This window comes from Festucalex cinctus, chromosome 8, assembly GCF_051991245.1.
Source record: "Festucalex cinctus isolate MCC-2025b chromosome 8, RoL_Fcin_1.0, whole genome shotgun sequence".
Taxonomy (NCBI): Eukaryota; Metazoa; Chordata; class Actinopteri; order Syngnathiformes; family Syngnathidae; genus Festucalex; species Festucalex cinctus.
The window spans coordinates 19,561,525-19,579,661 of record NC_135418.1 but is presented as its reverse complement, the minus strand read 5'-3'; the positions used below and the strand labels follow the sequence as shown (position 1 = coordinate 19,579,661).

Genomic DNA, 18,137 nt, shown 5'->3' with positions numbered 1-18,137 from the left:
AATGTGAGTGAGTGTATTTTTTTTCTTCAGTGTGCCAAAGCGCCCCGTAATCAACACCCCCGTGGTGAGCATCACCGTGCACGACAACGACGAGCTGCTGCAGCACCCGCTGGACAAACCCATCACCGTGCAGTTCCGCCTGGTCACCACCGAGGAGCGCTCCAAACCCATCTGCGTCTTCTGGAACCACTCGATACTGTTGAGTGCACACTCGTAACAGGAAAAGAAAATGAGATTGTGTTGTTGTTTTGTTGTCATGTTTGATGGTTGTGTTTTTATTCCAGAGCTGGAACGGGCGGCTGGTCAGCGAAGGGATGTGAGGTGGTCTTTCGAAACAGCACTCACATAAGCTGTCAGTGTTATCACATGACAAGCTTCGCTGTGCTCATGGACATCTCCAGGAGAGAGGTAAGAATGAAGTGAGCTAAATTAGCTTTCTGCTAGCTGTAGAGTTCAGTTCAACTTGCTACTGCACTTTTTGACTTCATAGACAAAACAGTAAATAAAGTAGAACAATTATTATTATTACCAAAAAAGGCATCTAGTAGAAGTATCAACATGGACCTACAGAACTGCTCACATTATTTTTACAGTCATGTCACATGTTTTTATGATCTGTTGTTAGCTTGACATAATGTTTACGTGTATTACATTGACTTATGAAAACTAACCAGCTATTCTGTGAAATGGTTCATTTCAATTCTTCCCTGAAAAAAAAATTATGATTTTATAGCACTTTTTATGAATATTTTTGCATTAAGTACTGTATCGGGCATTTCGGACAGTCACGTGATCATCATGTAAAATACACATTGAATGAATGACAACAAAGAACTCACGAGGAATGATCGCGTCCCACGTCGGACATCAAAGGTAGAATTTCACCTTGCAACAAAGAAGCACTTCTTCAAAAGCAGTACAGCCACGGAGGACACGCCAAAGATATGTTTTCAACTGAAAGCCGGATAAAACTGGCACATCCAGCCGTCGGCGAGTCCAAGTGGACGGTAAACATCCGGGTGACTTGTACTCTGCTAGACTAAGCTACATGTTGTGTGCTAAGTAGTGATGGGCATTACAGTTCTTTTAGGTGAACTGGATCACTAGAATCAGTTCATTTCAAAGAGCCATTCAAAAGAATCGTTCAGCGAATCGTCAAAAATATACTCAAAAGATGTCCAAGCCTACAGATGTCTGCAATTGTTTTCGACAGAACGGTGAGATCCTGCCTATCAAAATCCTATCGTGGAGCAGCGTTGGAGTCACTCTGGGCTTCCTCTTCCTCACCGCCGTCTTCCTCCTGTGTCTGAGAGCCATGCAGTGCAACAAAACCAGCATCGTCAACAACGGCGCCACCGCCCTCTTCCTCTCCGAGCTCGTCTTCATCCTGGGGATCAACCAGGCTGACAACCCAGTGAGCACCCAGAGTTTTTTTTTTTTCTTTAATCCGTGTCGTAAAATCTTCAAAAATCGACTTCTTCTGCTGCAGTTTTTGTGCACGGTCATCGCCATCCTGCTGCACTTCTTCTACCTGTGCACGTTCTCGTGGCTTTTCCTGGAGGGTCTGCACGTGTACCGAATGATCAGTGAAGTTCGGGACATCAACTATGGGCCCATGAGATTCTACTATCTGATTGGCTGGGGAGTGCCTGCCTTCATCACAGGTTTATAATATCAGAAAAGTATTATTGTTGTTATGATGCACACCAAAAAAAGGATGAGTTGTTTTCTTAACCCACTCACTGGGTAGGTTTGGCAGTGGGATTGGACCCCGAAGGTTACGGCAACCCAGACTTCTGCTGGCTGTCCATGTACGACACCCTCATCTGGAGCTTTGCCGGGCCCATCGCCATGGCGGTGTCGGTGAGTCTTGGTAGATTCTTCTCGTGTCCAGAGCAAGAAGCAGCGATGCAGTTTGACGATTGTTTGCACAGATGAACGTCTTCCTGTACATCCTGTCATCCAGAGCATCTTGCTCGCTGAGACGCCAAAGCTTGGAGAAGGAGCCTCGTGTGTGAGTGTCCGACCAAACTACTGACCGCCCGCAAGAGTCAGTCTTGATTGCGATGGATTTTGTCTCCCGCAGGTCGGGCCTGAAGACAGCAGGCGGCGTCCTCTTCCTGGTCTCAGTCACGTGCTTCCTGGCTTTGCTGTCTGTCAACAGTGACATGATCATCTTCCATTACTTGTTTGCCGGCTTTAACTGTGTGCAGGTGCGCCTGCTGAAGATAATTTTACAGTTAATTAGTAGTAGTGGTAGTGTTATGTCCATAAACATTTCCTTTGCCGTCATCCAGGGTCCCTTCATCTTCTTCTTTCGCATCGTGTTCAATAAAGAAGCAAGGAATGCCGTGAAGTATTGCTGTGGACACAAACATCCCGATCACATGATCAAATCCAAATCATCAGTGAGTCCATTGACACTACTAACTCCCATTATTGATGGATGGATACAATGGATGGATGGATGGATCGATAGATCCAGCACCCCCCGCGACCCTTGTGAGGAATAAGCAGTCAAGAAAATGACAATAAATGGATGGATAGATAGATAGATAGATAGATAAAGTAGAATCATTTTTTTAGGTAAGAAAAGTCGGGGGTCAAGCACGGACCCTTGAGGCACACCAAATGTGACGTAATGATTTATCAGAAGTATTTCTAACAGTCCTACTATCTAAAAACACTTAACTAAGCCAAAACCTACATGAGAGTATTGACAACAAATTGCGCAACATGTACACCGAGTGCTAAAAAGCTATCATCTCTGCTCTTCCAGAGCTACAAATGCAACAGCAGCTACACAGATGGCAAATTGTACCATCTTCCTTTCGGGGAGTCCAGCGTCTCTCTGAACGGCACCATGCAGAGCGCCAAAAGTCAGCACAGCTACGTGCCTTTCGTCCTCAGGTAGGGACCCAGAAAGATGGCAGAAAGAAGCGACGGCCGGATGAGAAGCACTTTTACAGATCTTTTGTCTTTTTTAGAGATGACGGCCTCAGCACCAGTCAGGCGCACATCGCGCTCAACGACCACACGTCGCTCTTCCATGAAACAAACGAGCGTGCGGATGACGGTAAATGGAAGCTCTTTTTTCCTGCATTTTTATTATTATAATTATTATTATTATTTGTATTTTAAAAATAAATAAATCATATTTTTTAAATAATACTAATTATTATAATAATAATATTTTTTAATCAATAAAAATATATAGATTCTTTTATTTATTTAATTGTTTATTTGTCTGTTTCCAGACCGTGACAGCGACTCAGACAGCGACCTGTCCCTGGAGGACGACCAGAGCGGCTCCTACGCCTCCACGCACTCCTCTGACAGCGAGGACGAAGAAGGTCCCCTGCCTCCAGAGGAATGCTGGGAAAACTTGGCATCCAGTGGAGCCAAAAGGCCTCAAGCACACGGTACAATCAGTTGTTTCGTTTTGCCTCATCAACTGGCCAAAACATTGAGAACACCCGAATGCAATATTTTGCCGTTTGCGTGCAGACAGTAGATTGTACTGGCCCGCAGCAGTGAGTGACGACGAGCCCACAGATGCTGACAGGCTCAAGATGAATCCCGAGTCATCGGGTGAGCGCATGCACGAGGCGGTGACGGTGCTGCTGCCCTCCGTGCCCAACCTGCACGCTCACCCCCACAAAGGTAAATGAATGAAATGGTCTCAGGAGGACAGTAATCTGTCGGTTTTATTGCGAATGTGCAGGTGTACCTCAAGGGTCAATGCTTCACCCCCCCCTTTTTTTTGTTTTTTTTCCAGATTTTTCTTACCTATGTCAATGATTTAGAATCATTACTGATCTATTTGCCGATCAAGTCAACGTTGTTGTTATTTTAAGTGTTTTGTGATGAGTGATCTAATTCAGTCAGACTTACATGCAGTTTATTGTTGGTCTAGAACAGGGGTCTGCAACTTGTGGCTCTGGAGGCAAATGTGGCTCTTTAGTCCCTCTCCTATGGCTTCCTGTGGATCGCTTAAAACAAAAAAAAAAAAAGGAGAAATTCATTTTTTTAACATTTTTTATTTATTTATTTTTTAGATTAAATATTATTTAAATTAATTGATTTTGATTTTTTAAGAATAATAAAATGTCCAAAAAATGACCATGTCCACATTTTTAAGTAGGTGGATGTAGAAGTTTTTTTTTTTTTTTTTTTTTTTTAAAGATAAATAGAATTGTCCAAAAAGGAATATGAAAAGCAGAAAATTACCATAAAATGTCCATGAAATTGCCAAAAATGTTAGCGAATTGAATATAAAAGACAGAAAACATTCAAAAAAGTAGCCATACAATGTCCAAAAACAAAAGAAGAAAGTCAGGAAATTACCAGAAAATGTCTTTGGAATTGCCAAAAAATGTCAGAAAATTGATTTTAAAATAGGCAGAAAAGAAAACCTTGAAGAAGCAACTATAAAATATGCAAAAACAAAAGAAGAAATTTATATAAAGTATTTTTCAAATGAATTAATGATTTATATTAAAAAATTAAATTATTGAAAAAAATAACAAATATTTAAAAATGTCAGTCCAAATTTTTAAAAGAAGAAAAAAAGAGAGATGGAAGGTAGATGAAAAAGACTTAAAATTGATCTAAATTGACCTAATGTGTTTAAAAATAGTGACCATAAAATATCCAAAAAGTAAGATGAAAACTTCACCATAAAATGGCCATTAAATTGTCAAAAAATGAAATGAATACACAAAATAAGGAGAGAAAATGTTAAAAAAGTAACATTAAAATATTCAAAAAGAAAATGACCAGAAAATGTATTTTTTTTAAAGGCAGAAAAGAAAACGTTCAAAAAGTAACAACAAAATAAACAAAATTTACTCTAAAATGTACGCAAAATTGCGAAAAATGTCAGAAAATTAATTTAAGAAAAGTCAGGAAAGAAAATGTTCAGAAAATTATGATAAAATGTTCAAAAACAAAACAAGAAATCCCGAAAATTACCATAAAATGTCCACAAAATTGCCAAAAATGTCAGAAAATTGATAGCAAAAAAAGGCAGGAAAAAAAAGCCGTAAGATGTTCAAAAAAGGAAGAACAGAGGCAGAAAATGACCATAATATTCCACAATATTACCAAAAATGTCAGAAATTTTCCAGAAAGGCAGAAAAGTTAAAAATGCATAAAAAAAAAACATTCTGAAAAAACTACAATTAAAAAACGTAAGAGGAAAGGTAGAAGTAAATGAATGTATTGGATGCTGCTCTTAGTCCTCAGTACATCACTAAAACATTATTCCTTCATTACAATCTTCAAATGCTTTGTGGCTTCAGACAGATTTTATGTTGTTTATTTGGCCTAAAATGGCTCTTGTGACAACAATTGTTGCTGACCCCTGCTCTAGAAATAGATTTACAAGCATTATACTTATGTTCATCCTAAAAGTGATTTTGAAGTAGGCGGTGTTTCCATCCGACGCTTATTCGTGACCTTTTCCACGCAGGCATCTTGAAGAAGAAGCAACTCTCGCCGATCATCGAGCGCAACGGATTCAACCGCATCCACAACGAACTGTGCGACGACGGCGCCGCTACGGGCTCGCCGTCGCCTCCCGGCTCGTCCTGCAGCGAGAGACCGGCCAAGTCGGAGCGGCTGAACGGCGTCGCCGTGATCATCAAGGCGGGAACGGTGGACGGCGACTCGTCAGGATCCGAGTGAGTATCAGAAGCATCCATTAGTGTCTGTCTCATAGTCCACATTTTGACACATTATTTGAACTAGCGCGCAACCTATATAGATTTTTTTTTTTTTTTTAGGCCCATACCAATATTTGGCAGAGTAAAATTCTAAAATATGTAGTAGGGATAGACCGATAATCGGCCGGGGCCGATTATCGGCGCCGATATTTGGCATTTTGACAAATATCGGCATCGGCATGTTTTGAATCTGAAGGCCGATAAAGCTCACTGAGCAGGGGATACTTGTGAACGTAGCGAATTTGGGGTTTTCATCAGGATTTGTAAGATGTTCGCAGTCAGTTTTTATTTGTCGTAAACACATTTGGAACATATTCACACAATTTTTCACCGCAAAAATCTTTTTGAAACGTTTTTACGAACCCTAACAAAAACCCCAAATGAGCTACATTCACATGAATTTGTTACTCAGTGAGAAATTATATATAGTTTGAAAGAATTCCCCCCCCTCCCCATTTTACTGCAAATGAATATCGGCTTGAAATATCGGTTATCGGCCAACTTGACTACAAATAATCTGTATCGGTATCGGCCTTGAAAAAACCATATCGGTCTATCACTAATATGTAGTTAATAGTACATATGATTTTTTTTGGTCCCTTACAAACTTAAAATACTAAATACAGTCTGTCTGTTATCAAATATGTCTCTCATCTCTCTTTCTCTGTCTCCCCTGCCTTTCCACAATATAACATCAAGATTTTTATTCTTTAATTTTATCTCCTGAAGCGCTGATCCTCATTCAAAGTGATCAGGATCTTCTGATTGCTTCTTTATTTCACTTACCTACCAATCACCTGTTTGTGTTTCACTGTTCCTTGTTTTGTTTTGTTTGTTTGTTTTTGTGTTGCTGCTCTTCCTCCACCGTTTTGTTTTTCTCCCAGCAGCCACTGCAACACGGCCATGTGAGCGCGCTGACCGAGGGGTGCGTCTTTGCAGGTCATAGAGCCTCCTTCCTCGTCGCTGGGACTTCCACTTTGAAAAAAAGACTTTAAAAAAAAAAAAATGGAGTTTGAAGGATGGAATGTGTGCGTTGTGCAGTAGTGAGGACTAGAGTGGGCTAACTCCATTTTTGTCATTTTGCGAGATTTAAAGTTCCATGGCTACAATAACATCTTTATATAAGTGATTTATTTGGCAACTTTGTCTGTATGCTTTGAGATACAAGTGACCTGACCTCGGAGTTTTTTGAGACTTCACTCATTCCACTGTTTTTGCTTTGACTTGAGTTAAGTCAACAACAGTTTGGCTAATAGTGAACAATACTTCCAAAACGTAAAGCTATTTTACATTGTTTACATGAAACAATAACATCGCTTAGCCTTGAGTCTGCTAGCTTAATGCTATTCATCTGGAAGATATGCATCTTCTCTATTTATTTCTGCACTTAACTGCAACATGATTTTAAAAATGGAGTTAGCACTCTCTAATTCTTAATCATTTTTTTATGTGTGAATGCGTGCCAAAGCTCACACTCGAGCATATTGACAGAACACATCTCCCTTTAGTTTTGGTTACATACTTGAATTTTTTTTTAAATGCACTTTTTATTTCATTTGCTGCCCTGACTTTCTTTTATTTTTATTTTTATTTTTTTTTATACTTTTTTTAATGTATCGTGGACATCTATGGAACAATAAAGTTGTCGTGCCTCTATGTGCGTTAGGCTTGCAAACATTCAGGGAACTTTCAACTTGGTGGTGCGATTGGTTTGCACTCAGTGGATGTCAATGTGTGTCCTAAGAAGCACCAACAATCAAATGAAGCTCATTATTTCATGGCTTGTGTGACTGGATTCCACTCCACAGTGGTTCTTATCAACAAGGGCACACATCTGCATGTGTACGTACGTACAGCTTAAAAAAAAAAAAAAAAAAAAAACTTTTGATACTATTTTTTTTATTTTGGAAATTGACAAGAGCACATTTTAATGGACTCGAAGCTCTTTTTGTTCGCGACACATTTCCGTCCATGAATTAACAGCTTTGTTTTTCGTAGAATAGTTGTGGTGCGTTTTGTAAAATAATTCAAATCCATGAATATTGGCGGTGTAATCTGTTTTTACTGTACAGTGTGGCCTGTAAATGAAAGTAAATATGTAAACTTGACATGATTGTAGGGATGTCTCTGTTTGAAGCTACTATTTGCCATGTTGATCAATTGTGGACTTTAAATATGTTTTTATTACATTAAAATAACTTGCAGATGGTGTTTCTGTGACTCTGCCACTGCGTTCTGTGCTTCTTGTTTGCATTTGCATTTTCTGTGTCCTAGTAATTAAAAAGGGGACCATGGCGCATCAAAAAGAACGGCCAAAAGCTGATTACATTTTTGGGTGCAGTGCCACATGCCCCCAGAAGATGGCGCATTCCCGTTTCCGGTTAGTATATCTGGGTTTCGGCTCGTTTGCAATTGTTCAGTAATGTGATAAAACAATAAGCGTGCCATTATAAGACGCGCACCATTAAAGCCACAAGGAATATATCGTTTAAACAACAAAAATCGTAGAGAATCCGTATGGGTGGTCGAGCAAAGTTGAAAGTTTAGAGGAAAACGAAGAAGCGATTGAGATATGATGCAATACTGCCCTCCTGTGGATGACTCGACAACACGCACAGACTTACATATGAATGGATTGTCAATGTTGCTTGTCGGTCGTCGAGTCGCGCCGGGAGTGACGTCATGCAGCCGACAAATTCGGCCTTCGGAGAACCCAGCCTTGTGAATTTGGACACAGGCTATATCCGTATTGTCCTGTTTCTTGATCAGTATATGAAGGTCAGAGGTTAACAGAGAGGAACAACCAGAGCGGCATGTTCCAGTCTCGTGTGCAACATTCAGAGAGATGTAATTGGCAATCTTCTTGTTAATTAATTAAGAACATTAAAGAGTCAGACGTTCGTGCCATTTCCTCGCAGCGTGCTAGGAGGCCAGTGGAAGCGATTGGATCCACAGCATGATGCGATTAGGCTCATGATGCTCTATGAAAGTACCGTGCATTTATCAGCATTAGCTGCCCTCCACTTTCAAGTCCATCAAAGCATTTCTACAAATTAACATGAACCAATATGAGAAACTAATTCGCATCTTTAACGTCTGACGCTCATGACATTAGGAACCAGACGGATGCGGACACACCGCAACGACTTGAACAGTAAATGATGCTCATTGTTGATTGACATGGTGTGAGAGCTTTTCATTGGAAAAATAGGCTATAGTACATTATATTTTGTTTCTAGTGTGTAATTGTACTTTATGATAGTTAAGCTACTGTTTAAGCAGGCCCTATAAAATAATAAAAAAAAATATATAATAAATTGTGTTTAATTGGCGTTTGGATTTTGAGGGGGTCTGCGGTTAAAATTCTTCCCTGTTTGAGGACCGTGGAGCCCAAAACTTCGAGAACTTTTCAAACTACAGTACGATACAATCACAGAGCGCCAAAAGGGGGCACTAATGCTTGCCACTGCAAGATTGTTTTTTTTTTGTAATCCTAATGGTCTGTCGTGCCTTGTTTGAGTGGTAACTGGTAATAATTATACTAATTATGTTTCGAAGCCTTTTTTTTTGTTGCAATTGAATTGCTGTGGATGCGTAAAGTTAGCAATTACATTTTGGGGGAAGGTTTAACAAAGCCCTTAAAACATTAAACGGCACAAGACAGTGGTCCTAATTTTCGTATATTTTCCTCTCCAGAGGGATTTCACCTTTGACCTCGAGGTCAGGTTCTCACGGATTTGGTACAAGCCACCTCCAACTCCCAGCGACATTTTATCCACATGTAACTTGCTTCTCACGTCCTCTTAAAACTGGCCTCCCCCTTAAAATGTAATTATTTACATTTAACAAATGTGAAATAGCATGTGGGAGGGATCTTAACAGAACATGAAAGGGGGCGGGAATAATTCTTGCAGTATATATTCATTTGTTCCAGTGGAAAACACGGACAATGAAAAAGTCTGTTGAATGTTCCACGTCACATGACAGCAAGGCTGGAAAACAGATTGTAACAGATCCTTTTATTTAAAAAAAGGTGTTTGATGCAGACATTAAATACAATCTAAAATGTTTTTTTTCTTTTGCTCACAACACTTGTAACAGACAACATTTAAAAGTTGCATCTAGTAACATTTTCTGTGAATGAGTGGCAGTTAGCATGTCAACTTGGAGGACTTCTATACAAATAAACAATAAAACACACAAACTTTGCAAACATCTGTATCCCCTCATAAATTACACAAATCCCACATGTGAACAAGGACAACGTCATGGGTCACAAATTGCGGCCATCGAGCATCCGTTCATAAATACGACAAAAAATACTTTTGACGACCGCCGTACGCCGTCCGTCCACGTGCGCGTCAGTTTGCCGGGAGCGGTTTTTCAGTTCGAGTCTTCCAGGCTGCTGCTTTTCTGCTCCGAGCCGTCATTGCACAGGCGGACCATGATGCTTTGCAGGCCGGGCTCCACGATGCCCAGCAGGGGCCTCTGGGAAGGGTCGCCGTTCCAGCAAGCCTCCATCAGCTGCCAGCACTCCTCGTCGAAGGAGGACAAGCGTTCGGGTCGGGCACCTGGAGGTCCAAAACGGGTGATTTTTGAGGATGACCTTTGAACTTTATGAGATTTTTTTTATGTGGTCATTATGTGCATGGTCACACCTTTTTTGACATTATTCCAGAGTTGATCCTTGCTGGAACATTTTTCAAAGGCTTCCGGGAGTTTAACGGATCCGGTGCACAGGTACCAGAAGAGGATCCCGAAGGCGTAGACGTCAACAGAGTTGTCATACTTTCCTGTGAGGAGACGCCATTAACACAACTGGCATTGATTTGTATATGTTCAGGGACCGAGCGAGGGTACCTGTAAAGAGCTCCGGTGCCATGTGGATGGGGGTTCCCACAATGCTGCCCGACATCATGGCCTCCGGTTTGCAGAAGCCCAGGTCGGTGATCTTGGCACGGTTCTGCTTGTCGAGCTACAGTGTGAAAGGAAGCAAGGGAGAGAGGAAACACAATATAAACTATTTGGAGCTGGCCAAGCTGCTGAACGGTGATTAGTTAACAGAAAAAGAATAAAACTTCAGTGTTAAATGTGAATGGAATTTGTAAATTAAAAAAAATAAAATAAAATTGTGGTGGTTTGTTTATTGGTCTAGTTCTCAGGTCTTAATATTCTTTTATCTTCAGAATCTTTAGATTACGATAAAAAAAATAAAAAAAAATAAATATAATATAATAATTTATATAATCTAAATTTAAAAAAAAAAAAAAGTAAGGCAGAAAATGTTCAAAAAATAACCATAAAATGTCAGAAAATCTATTTTTAAAAAGACATAAAAAAAAAACATTCAAAAGTAACAACGAAATAAACAATAAAAATTACTCTAAAATGTACGCAAAATTGCCAAAAATATCAGAAAATTCATTTAAGAAAAGGCAGGAAAGAAAATGTAAAAAAAAAAAAACCATGAAATGTCCAAAAACAAAAAAAAAGAAATCCCAAAAATGACCATAACATGTCCACAAAATTGCCAAAAATGTCAGAAAATTGATAGGAAAAAAGACAGAAAAATTCTAAAAATAAAACAGCTATAAAATGTCCAAAAAAATGAAGGAGAGAGGCATAAAATTACTGTGTCCATAAAATTGCCAAAATGTCAGAAAATTGATAGGGGGGGGGGTCAGAAAAAATATTTAAAAATTAAAATAAAAAAAGCTATAAAATGTCCCCAAAAAACATCAGAAGAGAAGCAGAAAATTACCATATGTCCAGAAAATTAGCAAGGTAGAAACCTCTAAAAATATCGAAAAACAAATGATGAAAAATAACAACACACACAAAAAAGTACATTAGACTAACACTAACACATTTTGTTTATCACAATTATCAAATGTTCTATGGCTACAGACATTTTTTTTTAAAATTATTATTATTTATTTGGCCTAAAATGGCTGTTTTGACAGTCAAGGTTGCTGACCCCTGGTCTAGTCAGATGACCATCAAAATCTATGCTTTAAAAATGGCAAACCAAGCACAAAATGTAATAATAATATAAGCGAGCTTTTATCATATAATTTTTTGTCCTTAGGTGATCTTGTTTGCGACATACCAGAACATTTTTTAGCTTTATGTCTCTGTGCAGAAGGCCCTGACTGTGCAGGAAGCGGATCCCTTCCACAACATCCAGCGCGATCTGCAGCCTCTCCCTCAGTGACAAACCGGCCTGACATCAACCAAAAAACAACATGAAAGGAATGTTAATATTTTACTGATCTTCAGATAAAGCGGCTATGTACAAAAAATTCAAACTGCTCGTCTTAGTTATGTGAGACGTTCGTAAAAACAAAAACAAAAGCCTGCAAGCTGGCAAAAAAAAAAGATGGGAAAAAAACGTGCTTGGAGAGATTTTTCAAAAAGGGAAGAAAGCCAAATTGTGAGACTGAAAAGAAAAGCTGCAATTGAGAGACGATATATCAACAGTCGTCCAATTTTAACGGCTACATGTGACGGTCACGCGATTGACAAAGGAGGCCACGCGTCACCTTGAGGCCGGTGTAGAGGTCCCTGTGCAGCCGCTCCATGATGAGCAGCACGGCAATGCTGGAGCCTTCCCCGTACGTGTGGTCGATGACGGAACCGTGCAGGTCCACCAGACGCTCGTGCTTGGGCAGCGACCTGCGCGACAAGTCGTCATCCGCCGGTCACCCGCTTGCGCCGCCACACTTGACATTCCTCGGCTTTGTGACACTTCCAAGCGAGCGCGTGCTAAGAAGACGCTTGGCAACAATGCGCTGATGTGTTCGCGGAAAAGCATCGAGGGGGCCAAAGACGGAATTCTTAGAAGCAGCGGGGTTGGCGAGGGCATCGGTCGCGTGATTTGAAGAGCTGCTTTTAAGACTGCTCAAATTATTATTATAGTGTGTGAAAGAATTCGAAAGCCAGTTTGGTTTTGGAAACAAGATTGTGGTGAAGTCACCTTGTGTAATGAAACTCCAAAGCCAGGTCGTTCCAGTGTTTATCATCGGGCGGCACCACGGACTTGAGGGCGCATGGAAAGCGGCCCCCCCAGCTGTCGCACAAGTACACCACTCCGTACTGGCCGCGGCCCAGCTCACGGCCGATCTTTGGTTTACCTGTTACAAGAGACAACGCATACAAATCATACATAAAAATAGATCAATTTGATATTTTCATTATTTTTCATGTACAATTAGTACCTTTAAAAACACATTTTGCAACTCGCTGTCGACTGAAAATGACATCACAAGGGCTCAGGTAACCAATCACAGCTCAGTTTGTGAATGTCACATGACCTAACCTCGAAAACAGGTGAGCTGTGATTGGTTACCTGAGCCCTTGTGGTGTCATTTTCAGTCGACAGCAAGTTACAAAATGTGTTTTTTTTTAAAGGTACTAATTGTACATGAAGAATAAAGAAAATATCAAATTTATTGTAGGCAAAATATTAACTTTTTATTGCTATAATGGGCTAAATAAGTGAAGTATCCAGGACGGGACAGGATAAAAACCTCACGGGAGCGTGATTACTTAAATGTCTGTTTAGGAAAAACTTGGGACAGGAGACACACTTGCGCAGCCTTTACATATTTACATATTTATAGACTTTACATAAATATTACTTTGTGACTTTTTTTTGTTGTTGCACCGGACAAATACTCTCTATTTATATATTTAAAAAAAAAACTAATACTAAAACTATAAAAGTCTAAAATAAAGCATTCAAAAAAAACCTAATAAAAACAAATAATTCTGCTATTTAAAACACAAACCTGAGAACACATGAATTAAAATAACTAAATGAAATATCCAAAACTATTACATCATAACCCTGCTCATTTTCATCCTCTCTCCCTAAACTAAAACTATTAAAGCCTAAATAAAATAAAGCATTTAACTCATTCACTCCCAGCCATTTTCACAGAAGCAATCCGCTTCACTCCCGGCTGTTTTACTGGATTTGGACTGATTTTACAAGGCCCACAGAATATTGTGTTCTATTGCTATAAAAAACATGGAACCTACCAAGAGAAAGATTAAAAAAAAACAAAAAAAGAAAAAAAAAGTATATTTCTATCTGTTTCCGTTTTGCAGCAATTAGCATGACAATGTAGCTAAGTTTCATCATGATTCACAAATTTAGTTTAATTTTAGAATTGTGAGTAATTGTGCTTTTTTTTTCAACAAGGTTGATCTCCTTTGCTCTGCTGCCACCTGCTGGCCGTTTGTGCAATAACTACCATTTCTTCAACCGTTACTTGCAGTTGAGAGAGCCTGCATCAAAGCCTTCTGTATGCAGCATATAAAGAACAAAAAACGTATAAATACGTCTTTGGGACACTTAAAACATTTAAACTAGACCGTATTTATACATTTTTGGGAGCAAATGAGTTAAAAAACAAAAACAAAAACAATCAAGTCTGCTCTAAAAAAAAAAAAACAAAATAAAAAACCATTAAAACGAAGTGAATTTAAAAAGCAACACGAAAAAAACAAAACAAAACAAAACAATAATGAAATATCCAAACTATAACAGTATGACCCTGCTCACCATGCAGCAGCACGTCTCGTAGGGAGCGGCTTTCCAGCGACAGGCGGGCCAGTCGAGGGGCATGGTCCTTCCTCACGCGCAGCCACAGGTCCTCGGTGCGCTCCAATCGACCCGTGTGGCCTTCCTCCAACTGCGACCGGACACACAAAAACGCCTCATCAGAAACCTTTTGTTTGTCATGACGACTTTTCATTCATCAACTCCTCCGCAACAAACAAATTCATTGTAACTTGATCACGGTGGGCCCCCATTTTCTCACTGACAAGCAGCATTGACCCTCCCGGACGTCGTCGTCGTTTGTCAAATGAATAAATGCAGCGTTCCTCGCCAACACAAACTGACGGGGACGAATGTTATTTTTCTGAGCTGACAGCCGCCGTAAATCAACGTTTGCCCGAGCATCCCTTTTCATAAACTCCCTCCTACAGGTTTGCCTTCTCATCAGTCTTGCGGCGGGACACTCAAAGTTGGCGTGAGAGCCGTCTTAAAGCCAAGTTCACACTGGCGCAGTGTTTGCACGACTGAAAGGTCTCCGTGCTTCTAAAAATGTGAACGAGCCTTGAAAGGTGATTTTCGAGCTGCATTTAAAAATGTTTTCATGTCGACTTGGCCGTTTGTCAAACGTGCGTTTCAGCATCGTGACGTTATTGAAGAGCCACACGAGCTTCTCATGTGATGATAGCGCAAGTAACTTTTGCACAAACTGTTTTTTCAGGCCATTCAAGAGCGAGATGCGGATCAATCAATTCAAGTAGTTCACTTTAATCACGAGTGATGCGAGATTTAATGGGATGCTGGACAGCTGCTAACATATCAGCCGCGACCATCTTCATAAACAGCAGAGAATTGGCGTCAGGCCTCCAAAATCGGATCCGTGACGGCGTTAGTCGGTGACATGAGGCGCTCTATGGCGGAACGAGCACATGTGATTCTCTGAATGCTTTAAAGCGAAATGTCGAGATTTGATCTTGCTTTCATGTCCACATCAACAATTGAACCTTCCAGGAAAGACAAGATTGTCGTAACCATTTCTAGATTCATAAAAGGGCTTCACACAGTGTTAGCATGTATATAATATGCAGTTGAATTATTTTACCGAGTTTAATATAGCGGTAGACCGATATATTTTATCAGGGTTAATACCGATACCGATTATTAGCAGTCAAGGTGGCCCATAATCGACAGTTTATTGAACAATTTTCTGACTTTTCAAAATCTACATTTGTTTTATTATTATTATTCTTAGATAATATATTTTAGATTTCTAACAAAATGTTCAGGGAAATCCCAAGGTTAACTTATCGGTATGTCGTAAAGAGTTGGCAAATAGAAACTTCAACAAGTAAACAGAATAGCTCTCTATACTTTTCTACAGTATTTTTTTTTCTCCAAAATTAAAAGAAAAAAAAATGAAATCTTAAACTTTCACATTTATTTATTTTAATGTTAAAAAAAAATATAATAATTAAAAAAAAAAATGTTCAGAAGGTTCCCAGGGACAGCAACATCTCGTATAAAGTAAACTGAACATTAAAAAACATAAGTTTCCTTAAATTAAAATGGTTTTAGATTTACTTTTTATTTCCCGTCAGATTATTCTCATTTGCTCCCAAAAACGTATAAATACATCATATTTTAAATGTATTAAGTGTCCCAAAGACGTATTTCTACGTTTTTTTTTTACATACAGAAGGCTTTGATACAGCCTCTCAACTGCTACGGGTGAAAAATCTGTAGTAATTACAAAAATGACCAGCAGGTGGTAGCAGAGTATAAGAGATCAACCAGCTCTGTGAATAATGATGAAACTTAGCTATATTTTAATGTCAAAGTGCTGCAAAACGAAAACAGATAGAAATGTTCTCCCCCCCCCCCCATGTTTTATAGCAATATAACATAATATTCTATGGGCCTTGCAAAATCAGTCAAAATCCAGTAAAGCAGCCGGGAGCCAAGGGGATTGCATCAGTGAAAATGGCTGGGAGTGAATGAGTTAAAAAGCCGATAGCGATATCGGTGCAGATAATTGGCTAGGCCAATTCTCGGTCTATCCCTAGCATAATATAAAGAAAAAAATGTAAACATCATAATCAGTTTTGGACATTTCAACCTGAATTTGTCATTATGTCAATTTTTCCCCACCTCCATGGAGAGGATGTTTTTGGTTGCCATGGTTTCAGATGATGCATCATTCTGTCCATCTTTATTGCTTTGTTAGGTTAATTAGTTTCCTGTACATTCTTGAAAGTTATTCACAGTTAGGGAGGAAAGAAGAGAGGTCACCATTTTAAAGAAAATCATTTACAATTGTATCATGTATGAAATGAGGTTGCGCTGCTTGAACATACGTTCCGTGATTTGCACCATTTGATGTAAACATATGAAGAAAGTAAACAGGGACATGCTAACCTGACGGAGGGATGCCGCAAAGGCCTCGTGGGAGCTGTTGAGACGGGTTCTGAACTGGGAGCAGATGCTTCGGGCCAGTTTGGCGGCGCTGAGACTTTCGATGGCATCCTGGGCCACTTTGCGCTTCCATTCGTGCGAGATGGCGGGCGGGTTCACGAACGTTATCCTGTGGATGATCTGGGAGAGGCGCGGCGGTCACTCGGGAGGCGCGCGATCGCCGCGTGACGCCAAACCTGCTGGATTCTTGAAAGATTTTACCTGTTTGATTTGCTCCCAGACGAGTCGCGTGACCGAGGATCCGGAGTGAAAGGTGACCTCAACGTGATAGGCGGCGTTTAATAACTGCAACGGATGTGCAGAGAAAGTTAACATTGAGGAGGACATATTTCTCTACACTGAGTTTGTTTGTGTCTGTTACTTCCATGTGATGCACTGTAAAGACGAAGGTCTGCGCACCTGTTTGAGGTGATTGGAGGTGATGTTGTGTGCGGACGAGTCGATGTTGGACTTCTCTAGGCTGCTGAGACATCGCTCGAGTGTTCCGACAAAACTTTCCCTCAAGTAGTCGACGGAGCTGATGAGCTTGTTGGCCACGGCCTGATTCAGACGCAACACAATCAGCTCCTGGATCTGGTGGATGCAAGACTTGATCTCCTTCGACGTAACCGGCTCGCCGTTGGTTGTTACGATTATGTCTGCAGTCACAGGGAAGAAAAGCACTTTTTAGGTTCGTAATTAGTACACACTTGCACTTTCACCTGGATTGATATTTGACCAGCAGCCTCCCAAATGTATTTACCAATCGCTAGAATAAAAACGGACTCATTTCAAAGTCTAACAAGGTGTACTATTGCATTTGTCTAGCAAACATTAATTTAGGCACATTTTTCATTTGTGTGTATTATGTTTAACATATTTTAATTGACTTATTATTTAAGTTTTTTTTTTTTCTTCATTTAATTGTCCTACAATCAAGTGCTCTGTTAATGTTCAAACTGTGCAAAATGCTTCACTGGCTTAAACTTTTCTTTTTTGTTGACCATTTTATGTGCAGTACATTTATTCGTCAAGTAACACTACTGATTGTTTTATATACAGCTGAATTTCACCCAATTAGGGCTGGGCAATAAATAAAATTAATGCAATTAATTGTTATTTTAAAAATCAAATTGTTGAAAATTTGCTTAATCATGAAATAGAATTTTGTCTTCTGGATTATGAAGAGCTGTTTCTATGTTCTGTAACATCCAAACGTTATTTTAAGTTGTATTTTTGTACAAGTGGCACAATGCTGGCTGGGTGGTTTACAAGACATGTTTACAGTGGCCAATTGGGGCATTTTAGCGCAAACTGTGAATGTTAGGTTTATGTTAAAACTGATTTAGAATCAGTATACTTAATATTGTGGTCTGCACATTTTGTGCAAGAATTAT

General features: G+C 39.7%; 2 protein-coding genes across 4 annotated transcripts in view; one reads left to right on the top strand and one right to left on the bottom strand.

The window, feature by feature from the left end:
• The window catches only part of celsr2 (cadherin, EGF LAG seven-pass G-type receptor 2), a 57,916-nt gene extending 49,964 nt beyond the window's left edge, over positions 1-7,952 (top strand). For 2 of the 3 annotated variants that reach the window (XM_077529835.1, XM_077529833.1), the window contains exons 21-34: positions 31-198; positions 285-408; positions 1,214-1,414; positions 1,490-1,664; positions 1,751-1,863; positions 1,935-2,014; positions 2,087-2,213; positions 2,298-2,408; positions 2,780-2,910; positions 2,988-3,076; positions 3,258-3,422; positions 3,508-3,663; positions 5,474-5,684; positions 6,611-7,952. In XM_077529835.1, the coding sequence (XP_077385961.1) occupies positions 31-198; positions 285-408; positions 1,214-1,414; positions 1,490-1,664; positions 1,751-1,863; positions 1,935-2,014; positions 2,087-2,213; positions 2,298-2,408; positions 2,780-2,910; positions 2,988-3,076; positions 3,258-3,422; positions 3,508-3,663; positions 5,474-5,684; positions 6,611-6,635 (1,876 nt within the window). In that variant the 3' untranslated portion in view covers positions 6,636-7,952. The remainder of the gene's footprint in view (positions 1-30; positions 199-284; positions 409-1,213; positions 1,415-1,489; positions 1,665-1,750; positions 1,864-1,934; positions 2,015-2,086; positions 2,214-2,297; positions 2,409-2,779; positions 2,911-2,987; positions 3,077-3,257; positions 3,423-3,507; positions 3,664-5,473; positions 5,685-6,610) is intronic. The other variant, XM_077529834.1, reaches the window with a different exon arrangement.
• A 1,778-nt stretch (positions 7,953-9,730) lies between these two features.
• The window catches only part of dstyk (dual serine/threonine and tyrosine protein kinase), a 23,282-nt gene continuing 14,875 nt past the window's right edge, over positions 9,731-18,137 (bottom strand). The window contains exons 5-14 of the mRNA XM_077530197.1: positions 17,161-17,399; positions 16,963-17,046; positions 16,705-16,881; positions 14,296-14,425; positions 12,703-12,859; positions 12,269-12,401; positions 11,836-11,949; positions 10,587-10,701; positions 10,385-10,519; positions 9,731-10,297 (exon numbers count right to left, since the gene is read on the bottom strand). Coding sequence (XP_077386323.1) covers positions 10,110-10,297; positions 10,385-10,519; positions 10,587-10,701; positions 11,836-11,949; positions 12,269-12,401; positions 12,703-12,859; positions 14,296-14,425; positions 16,705-16,881; positions 16,963-17,046; positions 17,161-17,399 — 1,472 coding nt within the window. The 3' untranslated portion in view covers positions 9,731-10,109. The remainder of the gene's footprint in view (positions 10,298-10,384; positions 10,520-10,586; positions 10,702-11,835; positions 11,950-12,268; positions 12,402-12,702; positions 12,860-14,295; positions 14,426-16,704; positions 16,882-16,962; positions 17,047-17,160; positions 17,400-18,137) is intronic.